The 15,780-nt window shown below is 40.9% G+C and overlaps 1 protein-coding gene across 1 annotated transcript; it reads right to left on the bottom strand.

Moving 5' to 3' along the window:
- Window positions 1-4,337: 4,337 nt before the first annotated feature.
- sel1l (SEL1L adaptor subunit of SYVN1 ubiquitin ligase) lies at window positions 4,338-14,782 on the bottom strand. Its single transcript, XM_083934380.1, has 21 exons — window positions 14,250-14,782; window positions 14,083-14,120; window positions 12,926-13,121; window positions 11,104-11,271; window positions 10,674-10,779; window positions 10,120-10,282; window positions 9,920-9,973; window positions 9,737-9,796; window positions 9,571-9,652; window positions 9,276-9,430; window positions 8,997-9,053; window positions 8,836-8,904; window positions 8,417-8,494; window positions 8,222-8,284; window positions 7,973-8,060; window positions 7,531-7,679; window positions 7,247-7,412; window positions 6,858-6,932; window positions 6,528-6,700; window positions 6,291-6,419; window positions 4,338-6,146 (listed from the first exon to the last, which is right to left on the bottom strand). The coding sequence occupies exons 1-21, from the start codon at window positions 14,335-14,337 to the stop codon at window positions 5,871-5,873; spliced, it is 2,433 nt and encodes an 810-aa protein (XP_083790506.1). The 5' UTR covers window positions 14,338-14,782; the 3' UTR covers window positions 4,338-5,870.
- Between the last annotated feature and the right edge of the window lie 998 nt (window positions 14,783-15,780).

Genomic DNA, 15,780 nt, shown 5'->3' with positions numbered 1-15,780 from the left:
ATATTTGGTGCATAAACTAGAAATACACATTGCAGTTGTATGCCTCCACTAACCAGTCAAGTTGCAGTTTACACTCAAACTGTCCAGACTTATATATTATATGTGGTGAAGACTTTGAAGGGATTTAATTAGAGGTATTAAGTGTATTCTTTTGGGGAAACGTGAAAGATTCACACACTTCTTCAACCAGGCAGCAGAGAAGATCTATACAATCAGATTTTCACATTTTCAACAAAACTGACAAAATGTCTGCCCTTCTGTTCCTGGGTTATAGGCGTATACTTGGCAAAAGCATTACGATGTCACAGTGGAGTTGACCTTCGACCTTTTGGATGTAAAAGGTTTGTGTTTAATGTTGTCAAAATTAGCATAGGAATTCTTCAGTTATGGCCAAAAATGTTGTTTTTTTTAAGTGACATTTGACCTTAAAAAAATCAAATCAGTTCATCTTTGAGTCCAAGTGGACATTTGTGCCACATTTGAAGAAAATCCCTCCAGGCGTTCCTCCAATATTGCCTTCACAATAATTGGACGGATAGACTGACAACCTGAAAACATTATGCCTCCGGCTACAGCTATTGCTGGCGCGGAGGCATAAAAACAGGTTCAAGGACAGCATCTTGTTGCAGGATGTGTCGGATTCCATTTGCTGAACTTTAACAACCACCTCTATTAACTTTCTTCATCTCTCTGTTGTTTCATTTCAAAGAAGCCGGGGCATTACTGTACCGCATAACCTCTCAGTGTGTCAATCAAATGTCTCGTCTGGCCAGGGAGATTGCTAGAAAGACAGAACGACAGCACATGTCAAAGCAGCATAATAAATAATAACAAATGCAACAGAAGGTCACAGAGCACACATTGTGCAGATTGGAAAGTGTTGATGTCACACTTGTGAGTCATTACAAGGTGTTTTGTCCAGTTACAGCCAGGTTGAAGCCTGTTTCGCTGATATGAGCCTGCAGCCCATGAACCGTCTTGCCAGGAGCAGCGCCAAGCAGATTGGGATTGAACAGCTTGATGATATCTGAAAGGCACAAGTGGGGGAAAAACAAGTCAAGACAATGTACTTTGTCTGTAGCTGACTGCGGCTTATATGGAACACAGTAATTTCAAGAGATATCTGAGTGTTTAAAACATCTTACTTGCCAAAGTAATGACATCCTGAAATGACCCGTAGCCTCCAATGCTGCAAGATGAAGAAACGTCAGAGAAAATAGCATTAGTACCAAAACTAATTATGTTGGTTTATATTCATCTTCAATCGCTTGTCCCTATTAGGGTCGCGGAGGGTTGGAGCCGATCCCAGCTGACATCGGGTGTGAGGCGGGGTACACCCCAGACAGGACGCCAGTCTATCACAGGGCACATAGAGACAAACAGAGACAGACAACCACTCACACTCACACCTTCGGGCAATTAAGAGACATCAATGAACCTAACACGTGCATGTCTTTGGACAGAAGCCGGAGAACCCAGAGAGAACCCACGCAGATACAGGGAGAACATGCATACTCCACCCAGAAGGCCCCAGCCGGGATCCGAAGCAGATGAACAGAGCAAAAACACATTTGAATATCATTTTGAAACAATTTCACGTAACAAACGCATGCGTGTGAATATTTAGTATATCACATGGCGACTACATGCAGGTTATTATCCGTGCAAGCGGTCCATCACAGGTTTCACACAGGGTCACCTCCACGACACGTGACGAAACTCAATAGGAATCCCGAGGACCGTGGTGGCGTTGGCACCGATGGCCGTCTGAAAAGGAAAAGACAAAACATCTGAGAAAAATATGATGGAGACACCGTGGAAATGAGGAAATCTTGATCGTGTACATTTGTGCTTTGAAGATAAGACACCCATTGCATTTGTGGTATTGTCCCATGTACTTTGTAGAGGTTTTGTATCCTCGTCCATCTATGTTTATTCTGAAGCTACTCATGTATGTATACTGCGTATAATGCATTATTGCACTATAGGATACCATTCACAGTTTCATAATGCACACAGCAATTTTAGTATTTAAGTATATTATCATTATCACATTATTATCATAATATGTACAGATATTTTTTGCACTAACATTATAATTCATATAATTTCAGTATTATTATTATTTGTTAAACTTATTTCTCTAATTTTTAATTATTTTTTCTATGCATTTATTATGATTCTTTTGAATTAAATGCCCCCTATTTTGTAAACTTGTGTTACCTTGAACAGAATTATAATCAATGGATACCTGCCATTCATGTTTTTGCCTCATAAAGGCACAAAAAGCAAGTTGAGAACAGTAACGAATAGTAATTTGGCTACAATTCTCATCTAAATTGCATATTATATGAGTTAATACGGAAAAACAACCAATAGCACCTACTGTCAGTGAATCCCCCAGGGCAGCGATGACTTTGATATCTGCCGCCTTCACAAATTCAACTAGATCAAAGTGGAAGAAGTAGAAAGAGGAAATGAATCCAAAGGATGACACATTCATGTTTGATGTTGATTTTGATGCAACCTTGACAGACCTGAGGAGGGGACGGGGTGAGAAGGACTCATGTCTGGACACCGGAACAGAGGATGTTTGAAGCTCACAGGTCGAGTTTTCTCTGGAAACTCCTGACAAAGAAACAAGGTTTTGCTTAGGTTAAGTTAGGTGCTTTATTGTGCCCAATGGGATCATTGTTTTCAGAGACCTCATCACTCTCAGGTCTAAACCTTTTTAAATCCCTTATGTTCAGGTACAGACTGAATATGTGTCCTAAAGGGGGACAGTCCTTTACAGAAGGAGAGCCTGACCCTTGCTCTGCTCTGTGTCTGTAATGTGATACAGCTGTGCTTGTTGAGCTCATACTCCGGACGCCTGCTGATCCATGGTATATAGGGTCAGTTGTCAACCCATGGTAACCCGCCTCTTATGTTAAAAGTAACCCATTGTCATATACTCATATTGTTGTTGTTATTTTTATTTGTCCTTTTGTGTCTTGTTCATTAAATCTGTCATTCAAGGCATTTTTGTCAAAGGCCGCCTGTTTAAGTTTCAAACAAAACCAGCTTACAAAATAATCTATAGTCTACCAATGACAGCATTTTAATGCCCAGTGCTAAAACCAGGTGTGCACAGTACCTTGTTGAGGGCCTCCTTGCTGTAGTGTCGTATCCCCTCCTCATACTCCCACCACCAGTCGTTGCCTTAAAGAGGAGAATTATTTCCAAAATGTCCTTTTGAAACTCTTAAAATTGCCCAACAAGCCGCTTCTTAACATGTTTTTATCAACTAAACAAGTAGTGTTCCTTTAACAGTCATTTACGGCACAAACATAGGTGCTTGTTTGCTCTTTTATCAGCATATAAATACTTACATAAATGTGTTTGTTATCAGATCATAACGCCATACACATCATACACACCGTAAACAAAAAAGGCCCTGTTTCAGAGGCTGTTAAATAAACAATAAATACGTGTGCTCTGCCCTCCTGCTTGTTCTAGCACTTACCTTTGACAGAGCAGGACGTGAGCATACATGTTGCCACGGCGATCCAAAGCCACTCCATAGTAGTGCGTATGAGCCAGTCAATGGGTCACCCCTACACACTGCACAATGTGATGCTTTGCTTTACACGGCTGTCACTTTGTCTCTCCCACCCCCTGAAGCTGAGTCACAACCTGCGGGGTCCAGTGAGAGCCGTCAGCAATACAACACCTCATCACAATAACACAGCTTTTCTACACAACAAGTTGTGACGTACAAATAACCTGTGATATTGAAATTTAAAGCTCCATTATTATTCTAATTTTCAGGTTCATACTATTAGAACATGTTTACATGCTTTAATGTTAAAAAAAAACACACATTTTTCTCCATTTTAGCACCTGTCCCTTTAAGCCCCCCCATTCTCAAAAAAGCCAAGTCTGCTCTGATTGGTCAGCGATTCTGGGTCTTCTGCATTTGCGTTGTTGTGTTTCTCTGCGCAGTCATGGCAGTCGGGAAATGACTGTAACAGCACTGCAACAATACTCTAGGCCCGGTATCTAGAGTTGGTATTGGTACCTTCCAATATATAAAGTTAATCTTACAAACATCTTACTTGGCAAAGTAATGACATCCTGAAATTACCTGTACGTGACCTCCGTACAGTTGTGATGTCACAACTGTACAGAACTCATGCGAAGGCAAAGCTTCTGAATATTGTCTGTGCGCTATACTATATAATATACTATTTTTACAATATGGGACCTTTAAGCAACAAAGAAAACATCAAAACAACCATTAAATATCCATATATCATTTATTATTTTCTTTATAAACTTGTATTTGTGATGGTAAAAATGCAGTCTTCTCGACAGTCTTGACCAGTGTTTTCTTTTTTACATGCACGTATTGGCAGATCACTTCTCGATAACTCTAACACCAAACACAAACTGTGGAACCGGGAAAAAATGGAGGAAAAAAAAGGTGGAAAAAGAGAAGTTTCTTAGTTTGTTTCGATAAATATTGTACGGCCTAACCGTGGTTTCATTTCTCAGGTTTAGATCCATCCGAGCTGAAAAGTGTGGGCAGAGCTCCAACTTGGACTTTTGGTGAGGGGGCGGACATTCTCACAACAGATGAAGTTGTGTAACCAAACACACACATACACACACACACACACAAAAAAAACTCATCCACTTCCTCGAATGTTGAAATAATCTAGAGTTTGAGGCGCTGCCATCTTTAAGGCTGCTCCAATTTGTGCTTCAGCTAACTGAAGACTGAAGAAACCAAACAAAAAGGTGGATGTGGGATGAAAGGAACTATTGAGCATGAGCTACTAGAATGTAACAAAAGCCTCTTTATGGAAACTATTAAACCAACAAACTTTTGTTCTGACATTTAGATTGTTTTTAAGTTTTAAAAGCCTCGCCCTCTTCAAACAAGATCTGCATCAGGGACAAGGATTCGTTGACAGCTTAGTGACTTTTGACTTCAGCAGCTTCTCATTTTTTGTGTCTGCCATTTTGGAAACGTAACAAAAAACGGCCCGCGTGCTCAAAATTAAATAATCCATCGAGAGATAGATTTTCTATCAGTTAAATTAAATCGCTTAACAGCTTTCTTGCTCTCCTACTAATGACTTAAGTACATTTTAGCACTGTTGCTAATGTTGAACGCACATGAATGACTCTTGCAGGTATGAAAACGCACTTACCCAACGTATCGATGAAACAAATCCCTAATTAATGCAAAATTTGCTCTCATGTATCTGGAAAAAAAAGGTACCTAAAATTAAAAGTCTGCAAAAAGATCACAGAACACATGCGAAAACATGGTTTCCTTTACCAACTAGAACGGGGCTAGCAAATGAAATGACCTGAATCCACATTTTCCTGCCTGATTCTTTTTTTTCTAGATACCTAAATTAGGACTGAGGCAGTCTCAGAAGTGTTTTCTTTTTCTCAAAAAGGGAAAGTGAGAAGAAACTAATGCACAAATTAGATTCTGACGATGTTGATCAGTAAAATCCAAAATGCCTTTAATCAGGCAACCGCAGGGCTATTTCCATGGTGAAGACATGGGTGCTTCTGGCAGTATCCTGAGTCACAGACTAGCAAGTCCCAAGTCAACGCTCTTATCTGTAGCCTTGTCCATAAACAACCCCCCGTCTTTCTTCAGCACAAGACCAGCACACTTTAAATGGAGAAAGGGAGTTGTGAGACTGCACAGTGCAGCAGCCATCTTAAGTGTTCTTCTTTAGCACGCAGAGTAGAAGAAGTGCTCAAGCTAGCAGTTATTCAGCTAGTAAGCACCAGCTGCTCCGTGGGGCGGACTGGCAGAGCCTCTTGTCTAGTCTTTCACTGCCCTCGCTCCGTCTGGCTTCCTCTCACTGCTGCTGCTCTTCTTCCTCCTGGGCCGCGCCCTGGGCTTGTGTTTCTTCCCGATCCTCGGGCTCGGCCTGGGCTTGTGACGGTTCCTGAGGTGGTCTAGGAGGGGGTGCTGGGGCGGGGATGGGTGGGCGAGGGGGAACTATGATTTGGTGTTGGCGCTGTCTGTAGGCGATGACTGTGCCTAACAGCAGGGCGATGACAGTCATGAGGTAGAGGTCCCACTCCGGGCCAAGAAGCTGGTCCAGGTCGACCTGAGAAATCAGCTCCTTTAACTGACAGCCAAATGGGGAGAGGGTGGAGGACAAAGATGCATATGATTCATTTCAGTTCTCTCTGATGAAGTCACTTGGTTTAATTACACTTCTGACTTTCTAATTCAAAGCCATTTTGTTCACAGCTTAGGATGAAGTACTCACATTAAGATCCTGCAGGTACTGCAGAGTGTAAACCAGGCCCAGCTTGCACAGGGCCAGAAAAACTGGGACCTGGGCATCAGGACTGGCTTCAGCGGCCATGTCGTAGAAACGCTTGGCTAAATGGATGTCCTGCAGAATCACACGAAACAATTATCAATCACACATCATTCTAGTGACCGCATTTGCTACACTCATAAATCAATGTGAGAAGAGTCACCAGTGAAACTCTGTGCTCACCTGTTTGATGCCAAGGCCTTTCTCATGCATGTAACCTAGGTTAAACATGGCTTGGGCACTGTGCTGCTGCTCTGATGCCAGTCTGTAGTGAATGACAGCTGTCTCATAGTCCACGTCTGTGCCGTAGCCGTAGAAGTGGTAGTCCCCTAGTTTTATCCTTGCCACAGTATAACCTGGGAATGAGAATTAAACCTGTCAACTTTTCGGTTTTCTTTATGTGAACCAATCGTAGATGTATTCTCGATGAAGAAGAAATGCTAAATGCTAAAAATGAATCCAGCGCAGATGTAAAATGTATGAGGGACTGTGTGTGTGTGTGTGTGGACTTACCTTGTGCTGCAGCTCTTGTCCAGTGGAGTAAAGCACGAGGGTAGGTCTCATTCTCAGTGAAGATCTTAACTCCTTCTGTTTGTTACAATCCAAACACAAAAAATGTTCAAAGATTAGGATAATACTTTTCTTAATGTTTGGCAATACTTTGGGGAAATTTGCACAATAAAACAAACAAGCATTTCCCCCAAAATGTGTTTCATTAAGCCATATTGGCTTTTCTTTACCAGGAAGTCTTAATCTCAGACAGTTTTCTAATAAAGATGCTAAGACTACTTTTTAAAAATGTAAACCCTGACTGTTTCCTGGCATTTGAAACTGGTGTGCTTTTCACTTAAACATACTTTCTTTCCTTCCCGTCATGATACTAATGTCACGGTTGTTCTTACTCTGGTCCAGAATGAAGGCCACGTTGCTCTGGGCCACTTCGTAGCCCTGCTCAGCCAGAAGCAGATACTGGACCAGCGCGGCGTCCGCCTCACCCTCCTTAAAGCTGCCGTAGGCCGTCATGAGACGCTCTGACCAGCGACCGCGTTCACACACATTCTTAAAAAGCTGCAACGATGATACAGACGCACGGTGTTACACGCCAAAAACACAGGTCTGTGTAACAGTGGCACACAATTCTGTCACAATCAACAAATAACAGAGCAGCAGCTCCAGGGTGTTTCACCTCTACAGCAGTGTGGCAGGAGCGCATCACACCAGTACCAGTAGCATGCATCTGGGCCAAGTTGTAGAAAGCCAGGATGTGGCCTGCCTGCGAGGCCAGGTTGAAGAATTTAAGTGCCTGCTTGTAATCACGCTTCACACCGATGCCATCTGAGGAACGGCAGGAAGAAGAGGAAGAAAAAACAGTGAATGGAGGAGAAAGAAGAATTCTAGTGAACAGAAATGAAAAATCCTGTGAAGAGAATAAAGAATAAGAAAGATTGTGGGCTGGTAAAAGAAACAAAAGATTCAAATCCTGAGATGCAGTAACATTATTTACCAAACAGGCAACGAGGACAATCTATGCCAGGAGTCCATGATGACACATTGTGTACCACGAGCACACACACACCACGCACAGAAGCAATGGACATACACATGCGGACTCAGTTCTAAACACTCACTGTAATACATGGTGCCCAGCTGGAGTTGTCCGTCCACCCAACCCTGCTCTGCGGCCTTCTGGAAGTATTTCAGTGCCAGCTCATAGTTCTGAAGACACAAACACACACCACCATTAAATGACAGCTGTGATTACAGCACGAGGGACACTCTGGTAGCTTGCCATCAACCTCGTATACCCAAACAACTTTACTGACATTTAAATTTCACCCATTCTTAGTGTCAAAAACTGTAGCTGCCAGGTTTCTTACCACTGGGACTCCTCTTCCATATAGGTAGGCCATGCCCAGGCCACTCTGCCCCACTGGATTACCCTGGATTAAGTAAAAAGAAAAGGGAAAAAAATCAATAATTGAATTAAAAGAATGGTGTCAGGTTGTGATAGAAGTGCTGCTTTCTCTTAAAGACTAACACTGAAGATAAACAGATACCATATTTGTTCTTACCAAGTCGGAGGCCTTCTTAAAGTACTGCAGGGCTGTCTCATTGTTCTGAGGGAGATACTCGCTGCCTTCTGAGTACATCTAAAAAAGGACAGGAGGCTTGACATCACTTAGAAAATAAAACACTCGATGCAGCGCCTCAAATACAAATGCACTGCCCTTGGCTTTATTTATTTTGGATCCAATTTAGACCAATTTCTTTGCTCTCCAACTTGCTTGACTGCTTCTCCCGAGTTCTCACACAGTAGGAGTTACATATTTATAATGTTTACAAACACAGAAGTTGAAACAGATGGGTAAAAACAACTGATTCGAATACAGTTTGCAAGCTTGTCGGTGTAAAACGAAAGACCTATAATAAAGCTGTCTCAATACCAATAAATAAATCCACCGACGAAGGGCATGGCAGATATCTCACCCACCTTGCCGAGGAAAGCCATAGCGTGTGTATTCCCTGCATTTGCTGCTTGGGTGAAGTAGTCGTACGCCCTCTGTTGGATAAGAAGCATCAGAAATACATTTACTGGTGCAAAAAACAATCACAAGAACACAATACTTAAAGTTAAGGGGAAATAAATGTCACCTGATGATTCTGTTCTACTCCACGTCCTCCATGCAGGTGTAGCTGACCTAATCCAACCTATCAGCAGAAGACAACAACCTGGTTAACTTCAATGATGCACAATTAGTATAACAAATATGAAGATTACATTTCAGATTGATACGTTATACACTGGATCCATGTACTGTATAAGTCAGGGATTCACACTCGTGCTATCAGTGCAGAAATGGGTTGTGTGTGATGAAAGAAAATGTTGCTGCATTGAACAACAAACACTTATTGATGATGAAAGTAATTCACCTGAGCCTGTACATCCCCTTTCTCAGCCAGGAACTGATAGTATTGGATCAAGTCCTCCTCCAACATCCCGCTGGTCGATCCCGGGTTCTCCACCTCATCCAGCAGCCGGATTCTCTGCACCGCTGAGCCCCCTGTCAGGGACACGTCACTGGCCACTGGAGGTGGTGACGGAGAGTAGAGTGGAGAACAAAAGCAGATGGAAAAGAAAGAGTTTTGATCAGGTTATTTGCCCCAAGAACAACAGAACTTCCCACTTGAGTATCATATATATATATTAAATGCAGTAAATGCTCACCTTGATTTGCCACAAGCCTGTAATGTGTTAGTGCTGACTCACAGCTCTGAGGAACACCCACACCTCCCCAGTATCTGTATCCCTAATATAATAAGGAGGAAATGTCATTTTTTTTATACTTATGAAATAATATGACTGTGTCATTGCTCCACTGACATCAACTCACCAGGATCATATGAGCTATCAAGTTTCCACCCAGTGCGCCAAAGGTGTAGTAAACCAGAGCCTGACAAAGGGAGAATGTATTACTATCAGCCATTAAATAACATTATTTTCTTTCTTTTGTCCAAAGTAACTTACAAAGAGTGCATTTTCATAACTTCAACCATTCAGAATTAGATAAAAGTACCTTAGCCTGACTCGAGTTAACTCCAAGTCCTGCAGCGTACAGAAACCCAAGAGCCTATGGAAAAGTAAATAAAGCACAATGTTACACAACTGATTCTCTTAGCACAAATGATCCCCATATTTGATCAAATGTCAGGGGAGAAATGGCCTCTAAGCATTTAAACACAAGTGACACATTAGCATTTTGGCAGAGATGTTTACCGTCTGGGCTTTAGGCGAGCCCTCAATGGCAAGCTTCTCAAACATTTCTTTGGCCTTGGTCACGTTCTGGTTCATGTAGTCTCCGAACAGCATGGCGTACGCCACCTTCTCCATGGCTTTCTGGTGGCCTTTCTCTGCTACTTTCAGCAGCTTTTCATATAATCTGAAAGAGGGGTTGGATAAGCAAAGGTGGAGTGAGATCAGACTGACACAACTAAATAAAAATGATGTGTACATAAGACACAGTACTGACATGAGATCTAAATCAAATAATGACGCGCTAAGCAAAGTCACAAGTTCATAAAGCACACAAAATAGATACATCCATACCAAAACTTTACAAAATGTAATGTTGTCTGAGAGGTATACCAGAATGAAAATGACACCATTTTTGGTCACACTATTTGCAATAAACAAATCCAAATGCCTCCTGTCTTCAAGACAGAAGATTCAAAAGCAGGTTGATAAAAACCAAACAATCAGAGGGAAGAAACGAAAGTTACAAATATAACTATGGTTCTATGAATCCTGGATGACCGCCAGATAGAACTCACTCTTTCTTCTGGGTCCTCCTGGTGGTGGCATTGAGCATTTGCAGGACAGTCTGATACTGCTCCTCAGCCTCCTCTGCCTGCATTCTCTGCTCTGCCTGTTCATCCGCTAAGGGAAAGAGGGGGGGAGACAATGGCATAAGAGGATTTATAAAACTTTGGCAGCAGAGGCGGCAATAGCAATTCTGGAAATGAAACCATAATGTGCTGTCAGGGTGGAATCCATCCTGAGCTTCAGAAGCTGTTGAGCTTTACAAAGACTTTTAATTTGATAAAAAAAATAAAATAAATAATGATCAGGGAAAAATTCTACAACAATTCATTTTTATTTTGGCTTCAAAATAAGACACTGAATGTATTGATAAGTTTGTCACTTTTGATTTGGAGAAGTGTTCACCGTAGGGTCAGCTGAGGTACTAATTTGAAGACTTACTCTCACAGAAACCCCACTTCTTCTCCCGGTCGTAGTCGTAGGTTGTGGCGCACCACAGCCGCCCATCTCCCCGTCCATCAGTGGTACAGTCGAAATACTCCCTCCCCTGGAAGAGGAATGGAAAGATGCAGGGCTCTCCATGGTCTGTGCCTCCATTCACCACAGGAACTGTATAATGAAATAATATCATTAGAATAGACAACTAAACTAAAATAATAACAAACTTATAATACCTGGATACAGTATGATATGTATGATATGTAGAGATGCACCAATCCAGTTTTTTCCAATCCAATCCGTTACGATGCCTGGGCTAAGCGTATCGGCCGATACTCGATACCGATCCGATTCTACTGTTGAATGAATGAACCGTATACCTTGCCATGTGAGTGAAGGCATCAGGCTTTACATAAACATTTAACCTTGTTTAAAATGGTAAATGTACTTATTATGTATTAACAAATAAAAGTGTAATAAATAAAATAAAATAATAATAATAATAATAATAATAAAAAATAAGATTCCATATAACTATTATGTTATGTCCAATAACGTCCATGTAAAGTGCACTGCAAACAGATATTTGAAAATGTAATATAAAACCGTAATCGGTGTCGCAAATATTGAATTGAAGTAACTAGATCGCTGTAACTGTATTGCTGCGTTTCTTATTAATTAAAAAAAAAAAAAAGAATGGATCTGAATGCTGGATCGGCCGCATTCATCCGATATCCACTCCAGCTAATTAGTCCGTATCGGAGCAGATATACGATGCAGGTGTCTGATCGGTGCATCTCTAGTGATATGCATGCCATGAAACAACAGTCACAGATTTACAACGTCATATTAAACATACAAAGTCTGTTAATTCTAACAAATGTAAATTATGTCCATCTTCATACAAGCTTGTGCAAGTTTAAAGCAGGAGATGCTAACAACCTCCAAGTAAAATGATGAAACTGACTGCAAGAGGAGCCACAGGTGCAAGGCACTGTTAATTTCTCATGGGGTTTAACCGTTTCAGCAACCTGGCGCTGCCCTGAAACCACACACGTCTTTGCTCAGAGTCAGCGGAAATGAAAACAAATGAACATGTCGAGACTCAACAAAGCTCAGAAAATCAGACAGGAAAGTCTTAATTTTCAAAAACAGGTGTGACTTAACACACATGGCATTGGGGAGTCAGCTAAGCTACCGACTGTCACTGAAACAGGCTTGCCGCATTAGCCGTGAACGCTTATATAGGAGCTTAATTGTAGAGGTTGCTGAAATATACCATTAACACCCACCACCCAACACATCAAACTCATATGGAGCAAAACTCTCTATTCTTTTTTAAAATGTCAAAGCATTTAAATAAGCCTCAACCTCATATCTCACTTCATGTGAAGCCTTACAGGATAAACGACTGAAATAATCAGCTATCATGCACAATTATCATGATATTTTAGGGGTGTCCTAGTGTGCATGCTGCTGGAGCCACATTTTTTAGTGTTAAGTCTCAAAGCTTTACCAATATTCCATCAATTTTTGGCAAAAAACACTTTACTCAAATGTCAGTCTGCTACCAGTGACAGAAAATGCCATCTTAAGATCTTCCTCACACAAACCTTTGGAGTCCAGAAAAAGCAGAGCATGTGTTGGGAAGTTAAAACAAAACAAAAGATGCTTGAAACCAATTTCAGAACATTAAACACATGAAACCCAACAATAAGATATCTTTAAGGATTTCCAGTAGCTGACTGGGCTGAGTGCAAAGTTAACTATCCACTGCATGAAGTGTTTACAGCTCACTGTTGATCATATCATTTTTAGTCCTTACCCTCTTTGGGTTTCTCCTCAACTGGAGGAGGTTGCTCAGGCAAGTCCTCCTTCTCCTCTCCCTCCAATCCATCCCCAGGTAACGGTTTCTCCTCTTCTGGCTGTGAGACTCCTTGACCGGGCGTCACAGTAGCACCAGCCACAATTCCTGATGACAGACGAACATCTTCTTCTTCAGAGTCTGGGTCATGGTAAGACTGGAGACATAAACAAGAAGTTATGTTAGAGGCACAGATTAAAGAGGGGAATCACATTGTATATTAGAAATAGGTTGAAGTTTTGAGGTACTTGAGGTCTATATTTATACTTCTACTCCGCTACATTTCAGAGAAAATGTGGTACTTTTTACTCCACTACATTTATTTGGTAACTTTAGTTACTAGTTACTTTACAGATTAAGATTAATAATATAAAATATTATTAACAAATGAAATAACATTGCTATAGACTAAGCGAAACTGTGGTAAATAACTGAGCCCAACCTTTATGAGATGCAACATTAAAGTATCATTCATTCATTCATCTTCAACCGCTTATCCCGGGGTAATCTGATTATATAATATCCTGGTGTGGGGCATTCTGCATAATTATTACTTTTACTTTTTGTACATAATGAGCATTTTGATGCTAATACTTTTGTACTTTTTTGAAGTAACATTTTGAATTCAGGGCTTTTACTTGTAACTTGAGTATTTCTACAGTGAGATATTACTACTTTTACTTAAGTAAGAGGTCTGAGGAATTCCTCCACCACTGCTTAGGCAGTAAAACAGGTCAGACTCAACCCCTTAAAGACACTGGGTAGCAGATAACCAAGGAATAGTTTGCATAGTAATCTGCTTCCCATCACAACTACATCTCAAACAGAAATCCCTCGTTCACTCTCAGGGTTGCTATCAAATATAAAATGTGAGAAATGTATTCTTCTGAATACCCCCCAAAGGCACTGCACAACAGTAATATATTCCCTAAAGCGTAAGAACTAGCTGGCACATCAATGATCAGACTAAAATTAGAATTTTAAAGTTAACCTCAATGAAAGCCAAAACACAGTTTTCCCAATATACCTTGCCTACTTAAAGTGACTTTGCATATGTAGGCAACTACAAGTCTTCAAGTAGCCTTGAAGACCAATATCACACATATTTCATCACGTACCTTTAGCTCTGGTCCGTCGTTCCCGAGTTGCTCTTCATCTGAAAAGTATTAATATGGCAGGAGTAAACACAGTGTGAACTTGAGACGGCCAAAGTTCACTAGATATCAACAGCTGCAGCACTTAGAAACGTAGACACTTCAGGTAACCAGTTATAAATCACACTCACCAGCTGTTATTCCTTTGACGAAAGCTATCAGCAGAATGGTCACCAAGTAAAACGTCCTCGCCGTCTTTAAATTCCTCTTATAGCCCATTGTTGTTGATGTTGACAAGCTAACAATCTGCTAGCTGTAGCTGCTGCTGTTTCTATCGCCAAACATTAAATTACAGTTCAGTCACACAATTATAAGTAGCATAAATAAACTCTCTCTCTCACACACACAGAGACACATACACACACACACTCTCGATAACAACTAGGCTGATTTTAGCTCCTTAGCAAATACCAATGAAAAGCTACTGAATGACGTTTAACGTTAGCTAGCTAACAAGCTAGTGTTACATATCCGCACAAAAAATCACCAAACAGCTCAATGTTTGCAAGATAAATGACTCCTCTGCCTCAAAATGGCTACCGAGTACCTCTTGGTACTGTAAAAGTTTAACAGCGACATGCAAAAGCTGTGTCCTTTGATGTAACAGTTATATTAACCAGATACTACTTAGCTGCCCATGTTAAACCCTACTGATGATGAGCCACTTCCCTGTTCTCGCAATTCGACCAATGGCAGCGCGTTTAGTTTGACAGCAGCCAATGAGCGTGCTGCAAAGATGTGCCAGCCAATCAGGTGCGAACACAAATGTGTTTCTGGTTGACGGGTTTGTCCACGACACCAAACCACGTTATGGAGATTATGATCACCTCTAGAAGAAGGGTCCGGGGACGGTTTGATGGCTTCTGGGTTTACATTGGAAGAATGTATTGTTTGGATTCAAAACAATCGGAAATATACGATTAAAGGTTGGATATGTAGAATCTTTATTAAAAGCTATATTTAAATAATAATAATAATAATAATAATACACCCATGTGGCATTTTTTGACTGGTACAGAATGAAAGTAATGGTTTTCCATAAAAAAGAAAAATATTTAGTCTGAATTAATCCTTTTTTTTTGACAGGTTTGACAATGACTTCCTGTCACGCTCTGTTTACATTGCACCAGCCAATAGCGTTGGGCGTTGCAGGTTGCCAGGGTTGTCTGTTGTTGGGTGCAGCTACTGTAGGCTGGCACTGGGTGAAATGGAGTTTGTCAATCCTGCAGCTGCGTTATTTGTCTTTCTTATTACAACTGAAACGGCTTTTACTGCCCTGAAGGGGTTTGCTTAAATCTTTAAATCTTTTTAAAAAAAACATTTGTAATTCAAAAACGAAAAAAAAAACGTGAAAAAACATCTTTTTTGTTGTCAAAATAGAAATAAAAAAACATATTAAGTTAAAGAGAGAGAGAGGGGACTGTCTCCTTGCAATCACTGTCTACAAAAGTAGAAATCTAAAGAAAATCTCCAGGTATTTTTCTTAATCTCCTCTCTAGAATCCATACAAGATGCCCTGAAACCAAGTGTATTATTTTTCCTGTATTTCAGTTAATGCAATGGGGGGATACACGTTGTGTCAGAGTGCAGTCTCAACCTGCCACACAATGTATCCCACCGCTATAATGAACAAACAAGTGTTTTATTTTGTGAGTACTTCAG

Source organism: Echiichthys vipera (assembly GCF_963691815.1).
Source record: "Echiichthys vipera genome assembly, chromosome: 19".
NCBI classification, from domain to species: Eukaryota; Metazoa; Chordata; class Actinopteri; order Perciformes; family Trachinidae; genus Echiichthys; species Echiichthys vipera.
The sequence above is the reverse complement of the archived record's forward strand: the minus strand, read 5'-3'. Positions and strand labels throughout refer to the sequence as shown.

Excerpts from the sequence above, each read along its gene's own strand:
- sel1l (XM_083934380.1), bottom strand. The coding sequence starts at position 14,337 with ATGGGCTATAAGAGGAATTTAAAGACGGCGAGGACGTTTTACTTGGTG. Across the intron at positions 10,780-11,103 it reads GAAGTGGGGTTTCTGTGAGA|CGGATGAACAGGCAGAGCAG; the intron begins GTAAGTCTTCAA and ends TCTTTCCCTTAG. Across the intron at positions 6,147-6,290 it reads AGTACCTGCAGGATCTTAAT|TTAAAGGAGCTGATTTCTCA; the intron begins GTGAGTACTTCA and ends TTTGGCTGTCAG.